The sequence below is a fragment of the Oculina patagonica genome, chromosome 4, assembly GCF_052425735.1.
Source record: "Oculina patagonica isolate OP01 chromosome 4, crgOcupat, whole genome shotgun sequence".
NCBI classification, from domain to species: Eukaryota; Metazoa; Cnidaria; class Anthozoa; order Scleractinia; family Oculinidae; genus Oculina; species Oculina patagonica.
In genome coordinates, this window is record NC_135761.1 from 46,145,171 (window position 1) to 46,168,219 (window position 23,049).

Here is a 23,049-nt window from a genome sequence, read left to right on the forward strand (position 1 = left end):
TTTGTTACTAGCGTTTTGGAACACATTTTGGAATGTCCACTCCAGTATCACACGACCTATAGCCTTTGCGTGACTGTAACGAGACACTTGGTGTCACGCAACGTATCACGCAATATGCACCACTCTTCAAGCTTTGACAGTCTACAAAAGCATCTTTTCACGGTTACACCCTGTTACAATTGCACAATAGTTTTGTAAAGGCAGGCCAATGCTCCATCTTAAATGTACATTTCATATCCAAATTTTTTTGCAAGATACCTCCTCTAGGCTTATATGTACTATATTTTTAAACAAATACTGTATTTATTCGATTAAGCGCCCAACCTTGAAAAGCTTCACCCTGAAGGTGGGAAAAGTTAATAAGCGCCCATCCTTGAATAAGCACCCACCCCCTCTCCAGAAATTGAGGAGACAGCACCAGAGAGTTCGCTAAATGACCTTAGTGAATATGAGATTGAAATTGTCTACCGGTGAGTACTACAAAGAGACTTCCCCGAAGACCGAGTTATTTATTGTTTTGTTGCAAGATAAACTGATTACTTGCTGAAAATGGTGAAAATTTAATAAACGCCCAGCCTTGCCAGCCTTGAAGAAGTCAGGGCTCGAGACTAACGGTAGCCAATTAGCCAAAGGCTACTAAAATTTAGGTTTTGCTCCAGGTTTTCATTCCTACTAGCCTTTTGGTAGTGAAAAACTCGGAAAAGTCACTTTTTGTTATAAATCAATATATCTACAATTAAAAATTTTTTTTTTAAATTTATTAATAACCATAAACAATATTAAAAAATTAATAACCGAGACCCATTCTCAATGTCCAAAAATAAAAGCGCCCAGGGCACTTAATCGAATATATATGGTAATAATGACCATTACTACAGTTATTGTTGATTCTTCAATTATCCTGTTATTCTCGTCCCCAGAGCCGCTTATCCCTCTTAGCCAGCTGAGCCCGAGCCTGAACAAGTAAAACAATGAAAATTTAAATCCAGCAAATCAAATCAATCGTTTTAAAATCCCCTTGTTGTGTTTTTTTTTTTAAACAGTTGATTTGATTGGTTAGATTTAAATTCTCTTTGTTAAAATGTGGCCAATCAAATCATGTGTCTCCAGTGCCACTTGTTCCTATCACAGGCTCAGCCGGCTAAGAGAGACAAGCGGCTTTGGGAGGAGAATGTTATCCTGTTGAGCGACTGTATACCACCTCAGTTTCAATTCAGGGCTGTGTCTTGCTGTCGTTTACCAACAAAATGTCTCTGTCCCACAGATCCATTTACATTATCTTTCCTTCTTTTATTGTAATTTTGCGAAGGTCCTGCCTTCTCATGAATACTGTCTCTCTCTTGACCTGCTTGAGTTTGTTTTCTTGTCAAGTTTGCTACTTCGTTATGTCCGCTCTTGATCCCTGAATGTCTGCCTTGTTGTTGCTGTTGCCAGTCGTCTCTCCCAATTGCCTCTTGGTTTTGTCCATGTCTGTATTGTTGTTTAGTCTCCTGTAATTTGCCGTCTGGGTTTTTTCCTTCAGGGTTATAGTCCAGTGCTGAATCAGCACATTTCGAAGGCAGAGGGTCATTCACGTCAATAATAGACAGCTCACTCACTCTTGTCTTGCGCTGTCCAGTGAAGTTTGGCAACCCCGAGGACATATTAACTCTGTGAGTTCCTTCTGCCATTGCATTTGTTATATTATCTGTAGAAGGCTCTGAGCCTTGTGGAATTTCTCTAGTTCTGTTCTCGTCAAAACCACACAAACCAACATTTGTACTGGAGTTGACTCTCTGAGAGGATTCTGTGTTTAACTGCACTTTTAGCTTCTCTCCTGACGAGACTGCCTAGAACAAAACATATCATACTGAAACCTGGCATGTACTGAGTCGAACTCCTCCCTGTTCAAAATGGCTAAAAATTTGAAAACACTCTCAAAAAGTAAAAGCTAGGAATCAAGGTTTGTCATTGCTGCCTTATTTTTTATCAGTTTACCTTACTCTAAGGACATTTAAAGTTATCCCCCAGTATTGCATTGCGCATTCCGACAGCACATAATTTTACGTGTGATTACTGTGGCGACTTTTTCTTTATGGCGCTAGACCTTGTCAGAGGTAAATCGTCATTAATTTTTCTCCAAAAATGAGTACAGTGACCTATCATTCTTTAACTGTTGTTTTGAATTGAGTTATAATTTTCCTTCTGTAAACTAAATGCCGGCTAACTCTCAGTGTAGAATAAATTAAAACAATCATCGGAAACGTGAATTTAGCAAGCAATTGTGACTATAATCATAGTGATAATTGTTTTAAGATTTACTGGGTACAAACAAGGTGCTGTTCCTCCCCCTGTGCTTTTACCTTACGTGGTGGGGGGGCTGCGTGTCTAGTGACCCTTTACTATACCGAGCAGGTCCAACCAAGGCGGGAAGTTTGGGGTAGAGACCAGAAAAAAAAACACCCGCCCCGGGGGGGGGGGGGGGGCCAAAAAACCCCCCCCAAAAAAAAGAAAAAACAACAAAAAAAAAAACAAGGTGCTGTTGCTCCTAACCAAGCATGGCAACCCCCAATTATTGTTAATTTAAGATAATTTTTTAAGTTCCCATAAGATAAACAATTAATAGGAAAAGTTTGACAAAAATCTCAGTGCCGGTTCTGTTCAAGTGGAATGATAACAATGCAAGCAAAACACATACCGCGGAGCTCTGAAGGTCTGTTGGTCTTGTTAAGGGATGCATTCCTGGAAATCCATTAGGAACAGGTTTTGTCATGGGTGTGTTCAGTTGAGGATTACCTGTTCAACAATACAATAAGTCGGTCATACTATGATTATAACCGGTATTTTTTAATAACAATGCATACTGCGAGGGATTCTCATGGCAGTTACAACTCCAAATTCTCATTCACATTTTGGTTGCCCTTTCTTTGCCATAGGGACTGAAAAAAACTGGCTACTAAATTTTCAAAGTACAGTGTAGGTCATTAATTTGGCAAAGGGTTGGTCGACTGAGCATTAAAACACCCATCATGAAACTGTTAACAATGGGACCGCCACCTGAAGACAACAAGTACGGTGAAATACTGGTTATAAGCACTTTGTGAGGAAATTTGGCTGGGCTTTTATCTGGGGGGAGCTTATATCCAAAAAGGGCTTATAAGTAGCATAAAAATCCACTCAACTTGAAAACTTAGTCATTGCCTATTTCTGTTTCAAATGAAATGTTCTGTGAAGACGTTAGTAAGTAATCTGGAAACGTTGGATTGGGAGGGGGCAGGACTTAACCAGATTGCATTTTTCGTTCTTTAGAAAAATGGGCCTATAACTTAGGGAGGGGGAGAGGAAAGGCTCATTAATTGGATATTATGTAACTCTGGTGGACTCAGCCATGATACTGACCAGTGTCAATTGCTTTTGACCACAAAATACTGGGATCATCGATCATTGGCATGTGACTTGACATTGACTTACATTCAAATCCTGGAGGGGGACGAACTGTGGAAAGGAAAAAGGAAGAAAATAGAGGAATAGTTTGCTTCAAAGTAGAAATCTGTTTGACCTCTAAGAGACTTAATTTTATCATTTTTTTTAACATTTACAAACTATTATTTCTGTAGTTAGGATTTTATTTTATTTTTCAAAAAAAAAGGTAGTCTCTGACCATGCCTGGTCTTGGTGAATCAACTTGAAGCAATTTTTAGCATAACAACCAACAATACGTGGATCTCTGAGAACTACATCATCAGTAACATTTTTTTTTTCTCTTAAAACTCAGGTTTTGAACTTTGATTTTTAAAGCAAAATGTCACCATCTTAGTATAATGAATACAGACCTTGGAATGAGCTTTGTGGTTGTTGTGACGAAAAAGGCCAGTTAGAAGTTGGTTCTGTTACATGCGACGCCCCAGGAGGCCAGGAATTTTGTTGTTGTGGTAGAAGAGAATCTAGAAAGCAGAGTTGTACTATAAATAACTGAGACAGAGTTTCTATCTTTTTACTACAATAAATATTTTTTTTGTCTTTTTGGTACTCTATGATTTTTTTAAAATGATTTTTCTATGAAGGGTGAAATACATGGCTTTGTACAGCACAATAATCATGAACCAGAAAGGCATCCTATATTTAAAAGTTTCTTGCTACAACAGCACAACTCACAGCTGTTTGCCACTAACTACCATACCTGAGAAACTTATGTTAATATTTGGAAGAAGTGCTCTGAGTCCATCTTGCCAGTTTCTGATGTCATCACCCTGAGAGAAAATCATTGCAAAATACACAGTCATGCAAAGAAACACAGATTTTGCTGGATTTGCAACAAGCTGCTAAGACATAACAATGTAGACAAATGCATCGCTATTTAGATGATTTTTTGGGGTTTTTTTTTTTTTTTTTTTTTTTTTTTTGGTAAAAAAAAAAAAAATTTGGGGGGGGGGGGAATTTAAATGCTTTGTTAAATCACTTACGTCTCTTGGAAATGCTGAAAGAAAACTGTGTGTTTGTGTAGCTGTGTGTTGTGCTGAACCAGGTTCTGTGGTTTTCTCTTCCTCTTGGAGTAGATCCGCTAAACCTTTACTACATTCATTCCATGGGTCAAACCCTAAAAACAGAGAAAAAACACCAGGATATTATACAGTTAATTACTAACTCCTCAAAATCTATTTTTAGTTCAGTGGTAGAGCATTTAACGGGGGGTTCAAAAGCTCATGGGTTCAATTTCTACTGAGAGAATCTGATCATTTTTATTTTCAAGTGGCTTAAGTTAATTAAGGATTGGTTTGGGGTTTTTTTTTTTTAATGTCTTTCACGAAATAATGAGACTACTAAGTTCAATTATTATTGTCTTTTCACTCCTTCATAGAACAGTAGTTTCACTTGCCTAAATCATCCTCTCCATAAACTTTAAGATGTAGATTAGCCAGTCCCAAACCACTACAGAGATCAGCAGAGAATAAGCTAGAAGCACTGAAGTAAAAAAGAAAACAGTTAAAACATTAGTAATACAATGGATTTCCATCAAATAAATAATGACACTGCAACTGAATCTCACTTGATACAGTTGACAAAGAGGATGTGCAAAAAGAAATATTTTTATTATATAAACATCAGTGAAATACCAGGAAATCTTTCGCATGAAAAAATCATATCTTCACACGTGAAAATAACATGTTATTTTCACATGTGAAGATATCGATTTCGAAACATTTTCTGACAAGTTTGCCCTGTTTCAATGCTGAATGAGCCAAAGTAAATCGATATTAAGTCAAAACATCTTCGGATCTTCCTCGGCAATCTTCGGAATTCTTCGGATATCTTCGGAAATTTTCGGAAAAGTTCGGAAAATGTTCGGAAACATTTGTACGACCTTCCGACGACATTTTGCAAATCTTCGGAAAATGGTTGGCAATCTTCGGAAAATCGTCAAAAACATCGTAATTAGTAGGTTTATATAATAAACACATTATTACATGGTTGCTTGGAGATATGAAATTTATCTTCGAGTGTTCAAATCGATATCTCACGAGTGAGCGCAGCGAACGAGTGGGATATCGATTTGAACACTCGAAGATAAATTTCATATCTACGTGCAACCATGTAATATCCTCTATTTATTATACACTGCAGGAAAATTTCCAAGTCAAATAACAAACATGAATGACTTCTTACTCTAAAGCAGGTGCAGTATTTTCTGTGTTTTCCCAGCCTGTAGACACACAAAAAACAGACTTAGCAGTAAACAAGACATAAATTATCATTGTATGTTCAACTATACTGCTGCAACAAAGTCTGTTCATAACAGAAATACAAAAATAAAAGTGAATTCATATGTATCCTACTAGTTATCGCTGACAGTGTGATATTATTATTAGTTTAATTTTTTTTCTGTTTACAAGTGTTTTCTTTTGTGTGAAAGTATTTTCATTTTGTATTGCATTCCTGGAATAAAAAAAGTGAATGAACATGTAAAATCTGCTACCCAGGAAAGAAAAATCCACTAGCCCTTTGTTATCAGACAGAACTATATTAAAATGTATGAAGATCAGTCAGGAGAATTTGTCTATGTCAAGGCTGCTGCCTAACGGGCGCCCGGTCGCCAGGGGCGCCTAAGTTACGAGTGCGGGCGACTGAATTTTTGTTCAAGGAGCCCGCATGGGCGCCTAAACATTGATCTTCCACTCCCATCTTTTGACTTCAATTTCCTTGTAACCTTGTTTCATTGGCATAAAAAATCCCATTTAAAACAAAAAACTGCTTCATTTTAAACGGAAACGCTAAAATTGTTCGCATTTAGCGTATCAAGTACTAACGTGTCTTTGCAAAATTTAGCAACTTCGAAAACCATTCGCTTTCAAGTGTTTAGGACTGGGCCTAACTTCCAAATATGGAATGTGTTATGTTCTGGATTACGTTTCATTTGCTTCGTTGACGTTTCGGAAAATTTTCGAAGTGAATCTGAAGAAATATTTACGGATACAAAATGAAATCAATCTTTTGCTACTGCAGTCATGGATCAGGTCTGAAATAATTTTAATCTGCAAACGCTTGGTACAAAAACCTTTCCGACAGGCTTAAACTTATGTAAAACAACGTGCAAATATCGTGATGTGTACACAAACTTACGTGGCGTGTTTTACATTAATTCAGCTTAATCTATAAAGCATTGAACGCTTAACTTTAGAATGAACATAAAGTGTATGCCTCTTTCTTTTCATGTGACATTTCATATCTGCTGCCGCTTTTTTGTGGACTAAGGTTGTTATTTTCAACGAACTGTTTCATTTTTCGCATTTATAATGAGGAGCATTCTCGGGCATTGATCCGTAACTAGCAAATTTTTGTGCTGGAAACCTCAGTCTTTTTGCCTGCTCAGATGTTCAGTTTGAATAAAATGAATTGCTTTTGTTACTACATTAATTTTATAAACAACTTATTTGATGAGTTAAGTAATTTGAATTTTTCACAATTTAATTTTCTTTCTATTTTTGTCAACTGGTTTATATCATGTAACAAAGATAAGATCATAACTTAATTAAAGTGTTTACACAGGTGTTTTTGACTTCTTATTGCCTTTTTCTAAACCTAGGAAAAATTGACCTGCTTAATTATTGCTTCTTTTTTAACCTTGATTACTAAAATATTAATTGAACTGGATTTTCCTGCTTCATTTCATTGATTTTCTATGTGAAAAAACTAATGAAAGTACATGAAATGCACTCAGACTGGCACTGGCTTAACAAATGAATTAACCCTTCGTACTTTCAACTAAATGCATGTCAGTTTTCATTGTTGGTTTATTTCTCCCAGCCCAGCTAGTGATTTAACCAACAGAGGGGAGAGATAATATATATTGCTGATATTGATGACTTATCAAACTTCTTTTCTCTGGGTCTCTTAGGTTGCTGCAGAGTAAAAAACAGTTTTATGGGGAGGCTCTGCCCCAGGGTACCCTTACCCTTTTTATATACCCTTTCTGCAACCTCATTCCCAGGATCTCATGAACGAGGTTGCCATTTTTGGTATGTGAAAGCGACCCTTAACCTTTTAGAAACCATATGCCCCCTCATGAAGATGACACCCCTTTCACAACCAACAAAAGGAATACTACATCTTTTTACTTATTTTTCACTTGAATAATAACACTTAAAAAGACTTATTAAATGACTTATCATTTGTGGGTCTGTTCAACCATTATGAAGGTTCTTTTAATACTTAAAAACCAGTTTTCCCTCCCCTTTTGTATAGTCAACTCATGAAATCCCCGGGGGGGGGGGGGGCACCCGGTATATTTTTGGGTGGGGGTGTGCCGCTGGGGATTTGAAGCCCTTAACATAACAACCGGATATACGGTATTATCCTAATGATTATATAATCCAGTTAGATTATTATAATCCAGTTATAGATTATTATAATCCAGTAATAGATTATTATAATTATTACTGATTTAGCCATGCCTTAATCCATTAGGATTAATATTATCTATTCGATAATAATCGGATTAATATTATTTATAATTATCTCAACAACTCAATCTAGTCAAAGCTCAAATGACCAATACTCATATAAAACGAAAATAGTGAACAGACTGCCGTGGAAGATTCAAATGGTGCCAACCCAACGCAACGAACAAGGGAGGTAAAAAATCCTAAACATCGAGCTAAAAAGACAGAGCGCTTGATCAAAATAGTGCAAGAAGCATAGCCTTCACAACACAGAGTGTCTCTCTGAAACCAACTTTCAGATTTTTCATAGTAAAGTTGAACCAGTCTTGGTGAAGCCGGACCTAGATAATCGTGATAAGACAATACACTGCAACAGATGATTAAAATGCAGGGCTCGGCGTAAATAAAATGCAAGTAGTTTACATTTTCACGGAACATTTCATATCTTATCTTGTCCTTCCAGTGCGAACATTTTGAGCCTAAAGCATATCTTGCAAATATCATTGAGACAAAACAACTGAACTAGCACAACGTGGCAGAGAAGATTAGAGTGTCATCAACTCTACAACGGAAACCACGCAGCGCGACTAATGACCTCTAGACTCTTCCTTGGACACAATCTTGAGGCTCTATCAATCATAATGCCTCCAAATAAAAACAGTACCCTCAGAAAGAAGTAGATGCAAATAAGGTCGAAAAGAATAAGATGGAACGGCAAAGGTACAAATGTTACGAACGTACAGTGTAGGAGTCGTGTAGGCCCGTCACTTATTTACAATTGACGGATGTATTAGTGACTTATGTTCTGTCAGTCCTTTTTTTAAGTCTGCAGTGTGTTTGTCATATACATATCTTCAAATAGTCAAATAGTGCATCTTTTATCCGAACATTCAAGGAATTTTATCGGGATTATAATAGAGATTAATATTAATCCGGATTATAATATTAATAATAATCTAATCCTTCCAATTTTTTGCCGTGCCTTCTATACTGGATTATAATAATCTATACTGGATATATAATCTATACTAATATATTATTACTGATTATAATAATCTTATCTATATTAATCCACGGATTAATATTAATCCGAGTTGTCCTGAACATACTACTTGCAAAAAATGGTGAAAATTTATTAAGCGCCCAGCCTCGAATAAGCGCCCACCCTGAATAAGCGCCCACCCTCAAGATCCAAAAATTTAATAAGCGCCCAGGGCGCTTAATCAAATAAATAGGTAGTCCACTATAGGGAGTACCCCTAGGGGACATTCGGGTCTATTATAGCTATAATGTTGGGGGGAGGTTTAATGCCTGGGCCCCTCTCCTAGCTAGGCCACATAGTCGACCACATATTTGCCTAAGTAACCTCCACCACCCCCCCCCCCCCCCAGATTTGTCTTTGGCAACTTAAGCTGGGCTCCTAACATAATGGCTTGGGCTCCTAAATTTTTAAGTTAGGAGCCCAAAGGGCTCCTAAAAAATTTCCTTAGGCAGCAGCCTTGTATGTGGATATATATTGGGGCTTTAAGGGTTTTTATGGCTGCTATGGTGCTACAATGTTACGCCCCTATGGAACTTTATTATGGACATGGGCGAGAGATGAATAGCAGTACAGTCGACTCTCTCTAAGATGGACACTGTTGAGATGAGCTCAAACTGACCGTCTTTGAGAGGAAGTTGAGTTACAATAAATGACTAAAAAGGACAGAGAGGGGACCAACACCAAGTGTCTGTCTTACAGAGGTGTCTCTCTTATAGGTGTCCATTAAGAGAGTAATGACTGTTATAGTATCAAGCTTACAAATTCATACCTGCGTTGCTGTATGATGTCTGTGGAGGGTTTGTTGGTGGTTGTTCTTGTGTTACGGTATCCGATGGGGTGTGGTCAGGCACGGCGGCAGGAGGAAGCCAGGATTCCTCCCAGTCCTCCTCACATTGTGGAATTGAATCAATGTTGTTCTCTGTAAAGTGTTGATTTTTATTATCCTCATCATCCTCATTTTTTCCAGCCCTTTAACAAACAATCAAGAAGTACATTATCATAAAGATCTTGAACTTAAACTTGAACTTTGAACTGGTGGTTGTGCTTGTGTTATGGTATCAGATAGGCAATAAAGACAAAAAAATACAAGTAAATCAACAAACAGGAAATACTGTCTTGAAATGCATCACAGTTAATTCTTAAGGCCCGTTTACACAGGCGATTTTTGTCGCGCAACTCAATGCAACTTTGGTCGCGCCGAAGTTGCATCAAGTCGCCGCAATTTAATGGCGACTCCATGCAACTTCGCCGCGATATGGCGGCGATAAAATCGCCATGAAATCGCAGCTAGTTTGCACGCGTGAAAACTAGCGGCGATAAAATCACCGCAAGTCGCAGGAGTTTCGAACCCATTCGAAACTTGATGCAACTTCGGCGCGACAAAAATTGCATTGAGTTGCGCGAGAAAAATCGCCTATGTAAACGGGCCTTTAGAGAGAACATTAGTGTGCTTTTCAGTAGCAGGCGTACTCAATTAACAGTTACATTTTTGGCTGCCATCAATCACCCAAGCAGACCTCTCAGGAAACAGAAGTTCACTTCAACTGGCTCCACAAGTCACTTCTGTCAGTTGTGATTGGTGGATTTTAATACATTTTGTTTGTTTCCGTTTTTCAAGGTTTGACATCTGTTGCCATAATTATGGTTGATGGCAACAAAGAATGCAATTATTAGTTGGGTTTTGCACTTTGGAATTTGCATGTTATTGAAAAGCAGTTACTTGTACAGCTATCACTATGGAAAAGAATGAATGATCTTTAGATTTTGTGACATCGATGATAAACAGTATTATTATATAAATATCAGTGAAATACCAGCAAATCTTTCGCACGAAAAAATCCTATCTTCACACGTGAAAATAACATGTTATCTTCACATGTGAAGATATCGATTTCGAAACATTTTCTGACAAGTTTGCCCTGTTACAATGCTGAATGAGCCAAAGCAAATCGATATTAAGTCGAAACATCTTCGGATCTTCCTTGGCAATCTTCGGTAATCTTCGGAAATTTTCGGAAAAGTTCGGAAAATGTTTGGAAACATTCGTACGACCTTCGGACAACATTTTGCAAATCTACGGAAATCTTCGGAAAATGGTCGGAAATCTTCGGAAAATCGTCAAAAACATTGTAATTAGTAGGTTTATATAATAAACAGAATATTACATGGTTGCTTGGAGATATGAAATTTATCTCCTCGTGTTCAAATCGATATCCCACTCGTTCGCTGCGCTCACTCGTGAGATATCCATTTGAACACTCGAAGATAAATTTCATATCTCCGCGCAACTATGTAATATCCTCTATATTTTGTATCCATACCATGCTGCTCCAGAAGGCAAACTCGGTGGTTCTGTATCCTCACTGCTACCATCACCTGGCCATTCCTCATTTGAATCCTTCAAAAACAAAAGCAAAAAACAATGATAAAACTCCAGGCCCCAAAATGTACCAGTAAGTGCTACAAAGCTAACTTTTATAGATGGAATGAGAGCCTTTGATCATGCTGTAAATTTTCATTGTGACTCTAGAGCAAAAGAGCAGGTACATTATGTAGATACTGTATCAATTATGTTGCATAGTTATTTGGCTACTGCGACATCACATGAAGACACACTTGTTAAAGCATAATAGTAGGGAAAACACATATAAACGTACCTTATCACTATTAACACCCCTGCAAAAGAAATAGACACACTCTTTAAGTTGAGTTAGTTAATAACAATGTCAGGACTGTTTCAATGTTGGAGATTGAATGTACATCAAAATTCAAAGAAAACATCACAATACAACTTATTTTACAGTTAGTAGATGATAGTCAATAACTGAAACTCACATTTTCTTTGAATAAAAAGCAATTAGCTGCTGTTCATATTCTTGATGTTTTCTAAAAAAGAGAGCACAAATTAATTCACTTATTTAGCAAATACATTGTGTGTCAAGAGTACAAGGACTATGAAAGGGAGTGCACGAGAAAGTGAGACCTTTATGTATTAAATAATCAGTTAGTGTCTGGTGTAGAAAACAAAATTTAACTTATTGTACCACAACAAAAATAGACAACAAAGAAATGAGAAAGGCATTTAAGTTAAGAAAAGAATACTTACCCTGCCTGCATGTCATCTTTTGTAAAGCTTCCTGCTCCATCACCTAACTCATGAAGATACATACAATCCTGCAGATCCATAGAGAAAAAGACATCAGAACAAGAATGCAACATCAGCACCACAGATCACATTTAAGCTAATTGCTTTAGCCTGCTGGTGGGCTTTCCTCTCCGATACTACATACAAATCGGGGGGAGGGAAGGGACGGATGATGAGAGGTCCAGCCCTTACCACAAAGCAGAGAGCCTAGTTACCCTATTAAGTTGTTGTTGTCATCATCATCATCATTATTTTTTTTTCTTTGGGAGAACAGGAAACAGATTCCTGCATTCAAAATTCTGTAAAAATATACCCCCCCCCCCCCCCCAAAAAAAAAAATGCATATAATATTGGTGTTCAACAATCAACTTAACTCACCGTTTTTGGACAAGGTATGTTTCTGAGAAAGTAACTACAGTATTTTGTTGTTCCTAAAGATGCCCTGTAATATAGAAAAACATTTAAGGTTAAATTGCTACTAAGTGATGTAAATGGTACAATGTGCATTTTACATTAACCTGCAAAGCACAGGTTTAGGAACACTGTTATGTAATAAATAAATACATAAATAATAAATTAATACAATACAATTATTAATATTACTAATCAGGGTTCATACAAAAAAATGCAACCATTTTTCAAGGACTTTTCAAGGACTTTTCAAGGACCAAACTGAATTTTCAAGGACCACCTAACAGGAATGTATTTTCACAGATGGTACATTAATTAATGCACATTCCCAGTCCAAAAAGGTTTTTAAATGCCTAAAATGCATGCAGCATGCGCAGGACAATTAAGTGTTCTATACAAAACTGCTGGTGAACTTGTTTCACTGACATTTGAACTCATGTGCGCAGTTGGATTACTTTGCTTCTCAATTTCCCTTTATCGGCTACTTTTACACTGGGCTTTTTCAGTGTTTGAAGCTGCTTTACACAGGAAAAGACCAAAGTCTATGTAAAGCAATTCTCTTTCAACCCCACTACATTCAAAGTTGAAGAAAATTCAAGGACTTTTCAAGGACTTACACACAAATTCAAGGACTTTTCAAGGAAAAATGGAATTCAAGGACTTTTCAAGACTGTGCGAACCCTGACTTATTACATAAATAAATTAAAGACCCATTAATATATACATAATCAAATAAATAAATAAATTAATTAATTAATTTCTTACTTTAGTGTTCTGCCATCAAGATGAGTATTACAAACAGCTATTATTGCTTTTATTGCATCCTGTGAAAAAAAAAAAAACATAAATTTGAGCCCTGAACAAGAAACTGTTTTGTTACCAATCTCAAAATCAACACAGGCATCAATTTACCTCTTCTCTAACATATGTGATGTATGCACTTGCACTTGGACCCTTAAAGAAAGACATAAAAATTCAAGTAGGATAAAATGAATAAAAGTAAATAAAAAATGCTCTTTCAGTACAATCCCAATTTCTCAACCCCTTGACATCTTGAGCCTCCAGGGATGTAGCTAAGAAATCACTTAGCCGGCTAATCAACAAGGCCAGCTGGCTAAAGATTCTGTTGACAGCTCTTAAAGTTTACCTAAGTCTTTGTTTTCATGTGATATTTCAGCCGGATTTTAGTTCTCTTTCAGCCGGTGAAATTAGCTGGCAGCCGGCCCTTAGCGACATCCCAGAGCCTCCAATGCTAATTACTCAAGTGAAAAGTTGTTTCCCTTGGATTTGCTTTCATATTAGTTGAACACTACAAATTCAGGGATGTAGCTAAGAAAACACTAAGCCGGCTCATCAACAAGCCCAACTGACTTTTCTGGCCTAGGCAGCTCTAAAAGTTTACTCAAGTCTCTGTTTTCATGTGAAATTCCAGCCGGTGAAATTAGCCGGCAGCTGGCCCTTAGCAACATCCCTACAAACTGACTAGCCCTTTTCTTGAGCCCGATACATTAAATCAATTTTTGTTTTCCCGCGAGGTTTCAGAAAACAGAACTTCCCTGTACATGCTACCGGTATGTACGGTAAACACATCAAGCATAATCAGACAGCTTCTCTTTTGAATAAGGTAAAAGTGGAAGTTCTGAAGCATGAAAGTTGTTCACATTACCCTGATATTTAAGCAAAAGAGTTAATTTTTTGATGGGTTTGAAAGGTATACTGCCACCTCAAAAGATTAAGACATGACTGAGGTGAATAGAAATAAAATAACTTTGGTAAAGTTTGTAGACCTCACCTGTGGACCGGCATAGTTTGTACTATTATTCACAACTATCTTGTGTATTTTGCCAAACTTGCTAAAGTACTCTGGTCTCTTTAAAAGCTGTAATAGGAAGAAATTCATAGCTGGGTCAATGATTGATTCAATGTAGTTCAAAGGTTAATGTCAAGGTGGATGAAACTCTAGTGGATGACCACTGAAATGAACTAAATACCGGTAACTAAGTCTGTGGATCAAACCCTATGTACCGGTATACAGCGGTTTCAAGAAAGGTTGTCACGAAAAAAAGCGCAATTAAGTGCACCCGACTAGACCGAAAGGTGGTCTGGGTATTCACTGGAATTTTGCATAATTATTGGCCTAAAGAAATCCACAAGTAAACTTGTATTTTTGCACATGAAGAATAATTTGTTTTTCCTCTCTCAGTGCTCGACACTAACTTTTTTGGATACTAGGCAATTGGCTAGTAGGTACAAATAATCACTAGCCCACAAGTACAAGTCACTAGCCCCACCCCCCCCCCCCCTTTAAAAAAAATAAAAACAGACAAGTTTGAATCAGCTAATCTCTTAGCACTATATTTGTTTGAGTCCACACAAGTACATCTTTCCTTCACTGAGACGCAGCAACGATGCTATCATCCAACTCGGTTGAGAATTTCTTGACCGTGGATCACACTTCTTTTTCTCTTCATGCTGCGTGTGGTCCTCTGGTGAACAATGTAAATCTGGCTCACGATTATCGGCCCTTGAAGGCGGTTTTCTTGTAGGTAAAGTGTTACAAAAGCTTGAAATCATGCTCGCGCGGTCGCTCGCGCGAAAACCCCAAGATGGCCGACTTATTATGGCTCTCTCCCAGGTCCCTTTTGGGTGTCATGGAAGCGAGGACAGAGGGTCTTTTCCAAGATGGCGTCAGGTTTGCGAGTTGATCGTACGATATAAATCCCAGTGTTCCAGATAAGAGACGGGTCTCGGGTCAAAAACCCGATAGAGACGGCTACCTGACCCGACAAATGAAATGGAAAAAAATAATATTTCACTTATAAGTAACAATAAAAAGCAAGGAAGCAAATTTCCAAAGACAAAGATATTAGAAAAAAATCAAATTCACGGAAAGAAAGAAATCACAAAAATTCTTCCACCATAGTTCTGAAAGCAACTTTACTTGTCCAAGGCTGTGCTCTTGTTACATTTTGTTGTCATCTGCTTTCGAGCGACAAGAAAAGCAATAGTTTACCGAAACGCCCGGCCTGGTAACCTCCTTATTCAGCTTAAACTTCGGTCTGGAAACAGGCACACAATAAATTTCTTTTCCCTCCTCGCTATCTTGTGTAGCTTTGTATTTCACAAGGCAAAATTGTTAGAAATAGAATGTTTAAATCCATTTGTGAAGTCACAACGTTCTCTAATTTTCGATCGTGTCTAGTACGTACGATAAAACTTGTGCCTGCATTACTACGGACAGCAGTTTTCTTTTACTTCGTATAGTGTTAACGAAAAGTCTTCTCAGTTCTTCTACCGTATGTATTTATACACGAAATAAAAAGTCTGTTATAAAAGGAGATTGCCAAGCAAATTTTTGTAAAGATAGAGGGAAAAAAGACAGCGGTTTTCTATTTATAAAAATCAATTTTTATTCAAAATTTTAAATTTATTTTTTAAATTTTGTGGAAATTTTGTCATTCTATGTGGACTATTGACTAAGAAAATTGAGACCGAAGTTCATGTACTAATTACAACCTAATTTTGAGATTCAAAACCAGTCTCAAAAAAAAAATGCTTCAATTTTTTTAAAAAATTGACTGGGAGAGCATACCCCCAGACCTCCCTAGGAAAGATGCAGTGAGTTGTTTACCATACTATCTCTTTGGGGAAACATATGTATGAACTTGAGATCTCTCTGATAGGTTAATTATTTTATAATTTAAGTAGATAATTTTAATAACTCAGTTAGCTTTATTTTCATTTTTTAGCCCAAATGCTACCAGATAGCACCCTGAAGCATAACAATTTTAAATTTTTCTCGTAAAGTGCCAGCATACCCCTCGCTACAAAAAGGGAAACTTTTCACCCGACCTTTCCCCTAACAAGGTGCTACATACACCGGGCTGGTTGACCCGTCTGATAAATTCTGTGACCCCTTGCTTCAAAAAGTTAACTGGAACACTGATAAATCTGTATGCGATGTGGGTCGCAAGCTCTCTGGTTTAAATTACTCAAGCTATGGTAACTAGATCCTGATGAAGGTTTCTGGGAGAAAAACTTCCCAGGTTATAGAGTTGTAGTTGATTTATTTTTCCACGAATCGTACTAGTCTATGGGCTAGTAGGAGAGTACTTTTACTAGCCAAGCATGAAATTTTACTAGTCCTGGGCTAGTGTACTAGCGTTAGTGTCGAGCACTGTCTCTGGAGACCATTTTTTGCATATTTACTTTTACTGTTGCATGACTTTCAGTTTTGAGAATTCTTCCAAATTTCAGCTTGGCTAAAAGTACCATGTTTCCTCATGTCTGAAGAGAATTAAGAAAACTTGCAAATTCCTGTTTGTCATGTCATTATATCTCGTTAGTATTCAGCACGTGCAGGAGCTCTCCACTTCTACCCATAAAACCTTTCGGTCTTGCCGTGTGCACTTTTGTGCTTTTTTCCGACAACCATTCAAATGAACGCTGTTGAGCAATACTTTAATGTGGTACTGTATATAATGCATTACAAAATGGTTCTAACTTGTTAGTCTGTAAATCAAACCCTAATGTGTGACCATTGAAAATAATGTAAATGTGCATGACAGTAGATGAAAGTAACTCTCACCTCAGGGTCTGCTAATCTTTGTGTTAATCCAACTACAAATACCAAATTTTTCTGTACAACTCTAAAAAAGAAAAGGAGATCTTTTAATATTTTTGACTAAGATGCAATCCTCTAAAAGATCAAAGTTCCCTAGTTTTAGTCTCAAGGGTTTGAATAATATGATAGCTCGACCAATTAGGGTGTAGCCATTTCTCCTTATAAAGATACATGTAAAAGCAAGAATTATAAAGTACTGTAATGCCACTATTGTCAACTACTGTCGCCTGCACCCAAGTGTGAACACATGTCACTGAAACATGATCTATTTGGGTATTAAACACGGCATAATGGATCATCAAACATTGGGGTGAAGTGTAGCAAACTTTTGCACTCAAAATGCTCACTATAAACACTGAGTACGGCAAATCTTTACTCTAGAAGTGATTCAAGTGAACCTGCAAATGCATATCGACACAGATCAGGATCAATTTGGAAGAAGTCTCTATATCCAATCTTTCCGCCATTTTGAAGCCGGAATGTGTTGAACTGCCGTTACGGTCTGCCAAATGTTTCGGCGACATGTGTTCATGCTTAGATGTAAGCAACGGTAATGCATAGCCATTATGTCTAATAAAGTAGTCTTACCTCACATTTGCTAAGTGTTTTCTGTTTTCTGTTACTTTCTGTTTTCTTTGTACATCTTTCTGTTTCCTTTCTTTAAGAATTCTTTGTATTCTGGTGAACATATAATTTGACATACCGTAAATTATCTAATAAACACCCAGGGCATCTATTTAATTTTAGGGGTCCTAGGGGGCATAACCGTAGTTATTCGGTTATAAGGCGCACTCGGTTATAAGACGCACCCCAAACTTGGCAACTTTGTTATGCTAAGTTTACAAACTAAAAATTCTCCAAAAACACTCGGTTATAAGACGCACCATGAGTTGGAGAGTTGAAAAGATGTAGTGATCAATTTAAGAACAGTTTTTTCTTACAAAATTTGAATGTTGTTCATACTCCTTGGCACAATCTTCGAGTAAAAAGCTAACATTTCATGCTAAAAAGACGTAAATCCACTTGAGCTAAACATATTTCCCTCGTTCGTGCTTCGAACTTAGCTGCTTAGTAACCTGGCAGATGTGTTGTTACCAGTGACCACTGAGTTTGTAGCTTAGTTACCAAGTCCTCAAGCATGCTTCGTATCGCTACGAACTTTGTTTATCGAGTGTTTTTTAAAGATTCTCAAGCTTTTTTGGTGTTTTTCTTGTCTTCTAAAGTCATTTTCCACTTTCCACGCTTAGAAAGGTTTGTTTCAAATGAGTATGCTTGTTTTTTTTTTTGTCTAATTTAAACAAAATGCTGACATATACAGGTGTTACTTAAACTCGTTTTATACCCGCGATAATAAACTTTGCGTTTAAACTTAATGTTTCTTATATCTTTAATAGTAAAAGTCAATAAACAACATTAAGTGTTTTCATTTCTCTTGTTTTAACTGTAAGTTCCGGTAAAATGGCGGTCATAAGATTTTGTTGGGCGAAAATACTCGGCTATAAGACGCACCCCAATTTTGGCATGAACTTCCCACAGAAAAACTGATTTTTCTCGAAAAAACCGTGCGCCTAATAACCGAATAACTACGGTAAATAGATTGAGTGGTGATAGTGTCTTGCCTAAGATCACAAGGCAGTGATCCCACCAGGACTTGAACCCAAACTGCTCCATCTGGAGTCCAGTGCACTAACCATTAGGCCACCAAATTTCCCAATATCCGAGTCGTAAAATAACAAAATGCTGGAGAGAATACAAGAGCTACAGAAAAACACAGAAATAAATACGACAATACACAAACCAACAGCATATGATATTGGCTGTTTACGACACTGGCATTAGTTGAATGTTCTGTTCCTTAAATTTACCAACCATTTCATTCAATGGCCAATTGAGCTTTGCCTGGAATACCTCTTGTTACTGATTGTATTTACATGTATTTGTTCGTCAAATAAAATTATAAAATGATAATATTATGCAAAAATGTAAAAAGCGATGCCTAAAGAAAGATCAGGAATACAATGTACTTACTCATCTTGTGAGAGTGGAGTGTAAACTGCAGGATCTTCACTGTATGGCTGTCAAAGTAAGAATGCAGATACTCAACACAGTCCAGGAAAAAAATATACCAACCATTTTCTTTTATTCAGAGACACATGTTAACTAGTGTGCATATGTTGTAGCAGGGCTGCAAATAATTTTTTTCACTTGAAAGGACATATGTCCTACTAAGACACTATCTTGGTTGGACAGATTTTTATTCATCGTTGCTGTGAAATGATAAATGATCAAAAAATTGTCCAGACATTATGTCTTACCACACTTAGGATTTCATTGGACATGAGCAAATTTTGGTATACAATGATCCACTGTTATTTGCAGCCCTGTTGAGGTTGTTTTCATTTGTCCTGGTGTACGGTAATACGTGGTTACTCAAGAGTGGCGTAGGTTTAAATTCTATTGGCAACCCTCCAAGTTTATTTTTTCCTTAGTGGCCATTTGGCCACCGACTGCTCAGGTTTGGTCGCCAGTGAAAAATTTTAGTCGCTAAATTAAGCTGATGCTTTCAATCCTTCTCAATTTTAGTCGCCAGGCTGACGACTTTGTTTCCAATTTAGTCGCCATGGCGACTAAAATGGTCTTAACTTGGAGGGTTGGACATTATGTCTTACCAGCCTTGGGATTTCTTTGGACATGAGCAAATTTTGGTATACCAATGACCCACTGTTATTTGCAGCCCTGTTGAGGTTGTTTTCATTTGTCCTGGTGTACGGTAATACGTGGTTACTTAAGAGTGGCGTAGGTTTAAATTCTATTGGTGATTCTAAATTTTTTTCAATACGTTCCAATTGTCCTGTTATGCTTCCAGCTTGCAAAGTGCAGGCTAGTGGATTGTGCAATTGGGCTTGTGGGTTTTTTCCTTCACTTGCCTGTCGGGCATCACTTGCCTTATCACTTAGGCAAGTGAAAGTTTTCGGAGAAAATGTTTTAGGAAATTACAAGCTTTTTGGGAGGATTTTGGCCTAGTCAGAAAATTACTTTCGGGCTAGTGAATCCTGGATACAGCTTGTCTGGGGGAAAATTGAATTTTATTGCACCCTGGCTTCCCATAACTGCTATCACAATGAACTTTGTACAATATTTTTTCTACTTTGACAGAAGTTTTATGTACATGTAGCTCAGTGGTTAGAGCATCTGACCAGTATATGCGAGGTGTGTATATATGCAGGTTCAAACCATGCTCTGTACCCCAGTCTGTACTACATGTATGCAACCCTCCAAGTTAAGACCATTTTAGTCGCCATGGCGACTAAAATGTTGGAGCTGGCGACTAAATTTGAACCCAGATTGCCAGCCTGGCGACTAAAATTTAGAGGAATGATTGAAAGCATCAGCTAAATTTGGTGACTAAAATTTTTCACTGGCGACCAAAACTTGAGTAGTTGGTGGCCAAATGGCCACTAAGGAAAAAAGTAAACTTGGACATAACATAACATAACATGAACTTTATTTCAACTCGAATTGTAGAGTAGCCTGAAAAAGGCTAATATCTTCGAGAAACAAAAATTGTAAAAATGAAAATTTACATTTAAAATCTATTTACATCTATTTACATGAGAAAAAAAAAAAAAAAAAAAAATGTTAAAATATACCATTATGCCTGAAAGGAGATTCCTTTTAGGAGTCTTTTAAAACCAGTTAAAGTAGGTTCAGATCTTACATTATTAGGTAAGGAGTTCCAGGCCTTGGAGGGTTGGTATGTTCTAATTCTACCATGCTTGTGACATATCTGATAAACACGTCATCAGCATTGTACAAATATTGAAATAAAATGACCAAATAACTGTGAATATCTATATTTCACACCTTTCTACACGCAGGACACAATCCATTTTCATCTGTTTTGATTCGATGCCAGCAAAATCTGCAGATCTAAGACAAAATGACAATCTTTTTTACAAATTGTTGAATAATTACTGACAACTATTTCTAACTACAAAAACTGCAGCAACTTATAAATTGTCGTCAAGCAATGTTCGCTGTAAAATAAAATGAAACTTGTTCCACACAGTAAATTGACAGAGCATAAGTTAGACAACAGGAAACATTCCACAAAACAAGTAAAATGAGTCGTGTAACAGAGTACTTGCAATATGAGAGATGAATAGGGAATGACAAGGTAAATCATACTGACCAAATAAAATAGTAATGTTAACCCAGAAATACAGTAATTTGTCCACAGACCTAATCAATTTATATCTGGTCAATATTATTCCTGAAGATAACATTAAATGACTTTTAAAAGAAATTTAGAATTATCCTGATGTTGTCAAATTTCCCCTGTTGTTGCCCATTTTCTGTTTACACTATCTGCAAAATGAGCACAATCCCACAAAATGTGCAACTCATTCCAAGTTCCAAACAGGCAATCAAAGACTACAAACATGCATTTGCCTCCATTAACTCAAACATCTCTCTTGCTATCATTTGGCAACTCAATTATTTGAAAATTCAGGTTTATAAGCTGAATAGCATCATCAACAACCAAGAAGCAAATTAAATATTTTTTCAATCCTGGGATGTGAGCTTCAAAACCAAAGTGGGCGTTTAGATTTATGTCCATGATGTACACAGAATTCGAAAATATTCTAGCCAAGAGTTCATAAAATTATAGAAATAAATAATATACTTAACCATCCATCGTAAAAATCCGATTTGATCTTAATAAATGGCGTTTATAAATTGCAAATTAAGTAAAGAACAATTTAAATTGTGCGAGGGACAAGAGAAATGTACAATACGCGTCAAGTCATTGTGCATCGAAGGAATTAACCATTACAAGAAATTTCTCCACGAAAATTGGACGTTATTTATTTACCTGGTATCCACAAGTACAAGGGAAGAAATTGACATCGTCGATTTCCAACTGTTCCATACATAACGGGCACTACGTAATAAAATTCAATCAAACAGAACAGAGTAGACATTTGTTTAGAACTCCCGCCAACAAACGAAGGATCAACACAAAAATAATCAGCAAATTTAAAAGCGCCACTACCTCTGCATCTGAAGCTTGCATGGTGATTATCAAACGCCGTGAAGTGAAACAGGTGAAATAAAAATATGTAATGAGACGAAATACGTTTGGCGGGCACCAGATCAACCGAGGGTACAACTTTTTAAAAGTCGCACCGGAAACAGCAGATGTCAGCGGAAATTGCTAGTACGTTCGATGAACAGGGCGTCCTGCGTCTCCTTGGATTCCCAAAAAGCCGGTTAATCCCCAAAGGCGAGGAGAAATGAAGCAAGCAACTCGTATTTCGCTCGTGAAAACTTCGCTCTCTTGCCCAACTTTCCTTCTAGCTTGTCATATCATCACTGTGTCATTTGACACCTAGTGCGCATGAGTCACGCGCATGTGACTAATTTGCAACCATTCATGATTGCAGGCTCGCTTTGGAAGAAACGAAAACAAAATAGGTCCGCAATAAGTACGTGTACTTTTGATTCTCGATTTTTCTGTCAACAATTGTTAAAGATACCTAAATTAAGGACAAAGGTAAAGGTAGGAGAATATCATTACTCTCTCCATCTTCATTTCTAGTCAATGAATTTTGTAAACGAGTCAAGAGAAGAGTCTTGCGTTAAAGAAATAATAAAGAGGCTGTGAACAGTCCAACATTCCTTAGTTGGTCATTCTGTTAACACTGGAAACTTTTTCGCAGCCCCTCTATAAGTCGACGCCAAGTAAGTGAAATAAATTGAACTGGGCTCTTAAGGACTTTTAAATTAGTACAATTGTTTCGGAGGCAAATGCTCTTCAGTTTAGCGGCAAGAAAGATTTTTTTTGTCTCAGGTCAAAAAACATCTTTGCTTCTCGGTTAATAGCCTGCGAATACAGCCGCCTCTCATT

At 37.2% G+C, this 23,049-nt stretch overlaps 1 protein-coding gene across 3 annotated transcripts; it reads right to left on the reverse strand.

Annotated features, from left to right (window-relative positions):
• Positions 1-805: 805 nt before the first annotated feature.
• Positions 806-22,508, reverse strand: LOC144652528 (CCR4-NOT transcription complex subunit 4-like). 3 transcript variants are annotated; one of them, XM_078512573.1, is made up of 23 exons: positions 22,195-22,508; positions 22,015-22,083; positions 21,003-21,068; positions 19,167-19,213; positions 17,727-17,816; positions 17,103-17,163; positions 14,307-14,393; positions 13,427-13,468; positions 13,280-13,338; positions 12,482-12,545; positions 12,065-12,132; positions 11,794-11,844; positions 11,616-11,634; positions 11,280-11,356; positions 9,728-9,927; positions 5,644-5,680; positions 4,856-4,941; positions 4,443-4,576; positions 4,160-4,229; positions 3,813-3,923; positions 3,451-3,474; positions 2,678-2,775; positions 806-1,829 (listed from the first exon to the last, which is right to left on the reverse strand). In XM_078512573.1, exons 1-23 carry the CDS (start codon positions 22,213-22,215, stop codon positions 1,209-1,211), a joined length of 2,202 nt encoding a protein of 733 aa, XP_078368699.1. In that variant the 5' UTR covers positions 22,216-22,508; the 3' UTR covers positions 806-1,208. The 3 variants fall into 3 exon arrangements, with proteins under 3 accessions (XP_078368699.1, XP_078368698.1, XP_078368700.1); XM_078512572.1 differs by having other exon boundaries at positions 3,379-3,474; XM_078512574.1 differs by having other exon boundaries at positions 1,659-1,825; positions 3,379-3,474.
• Positions 22,509-23,049: the final 541 nt, after the last annotated feature.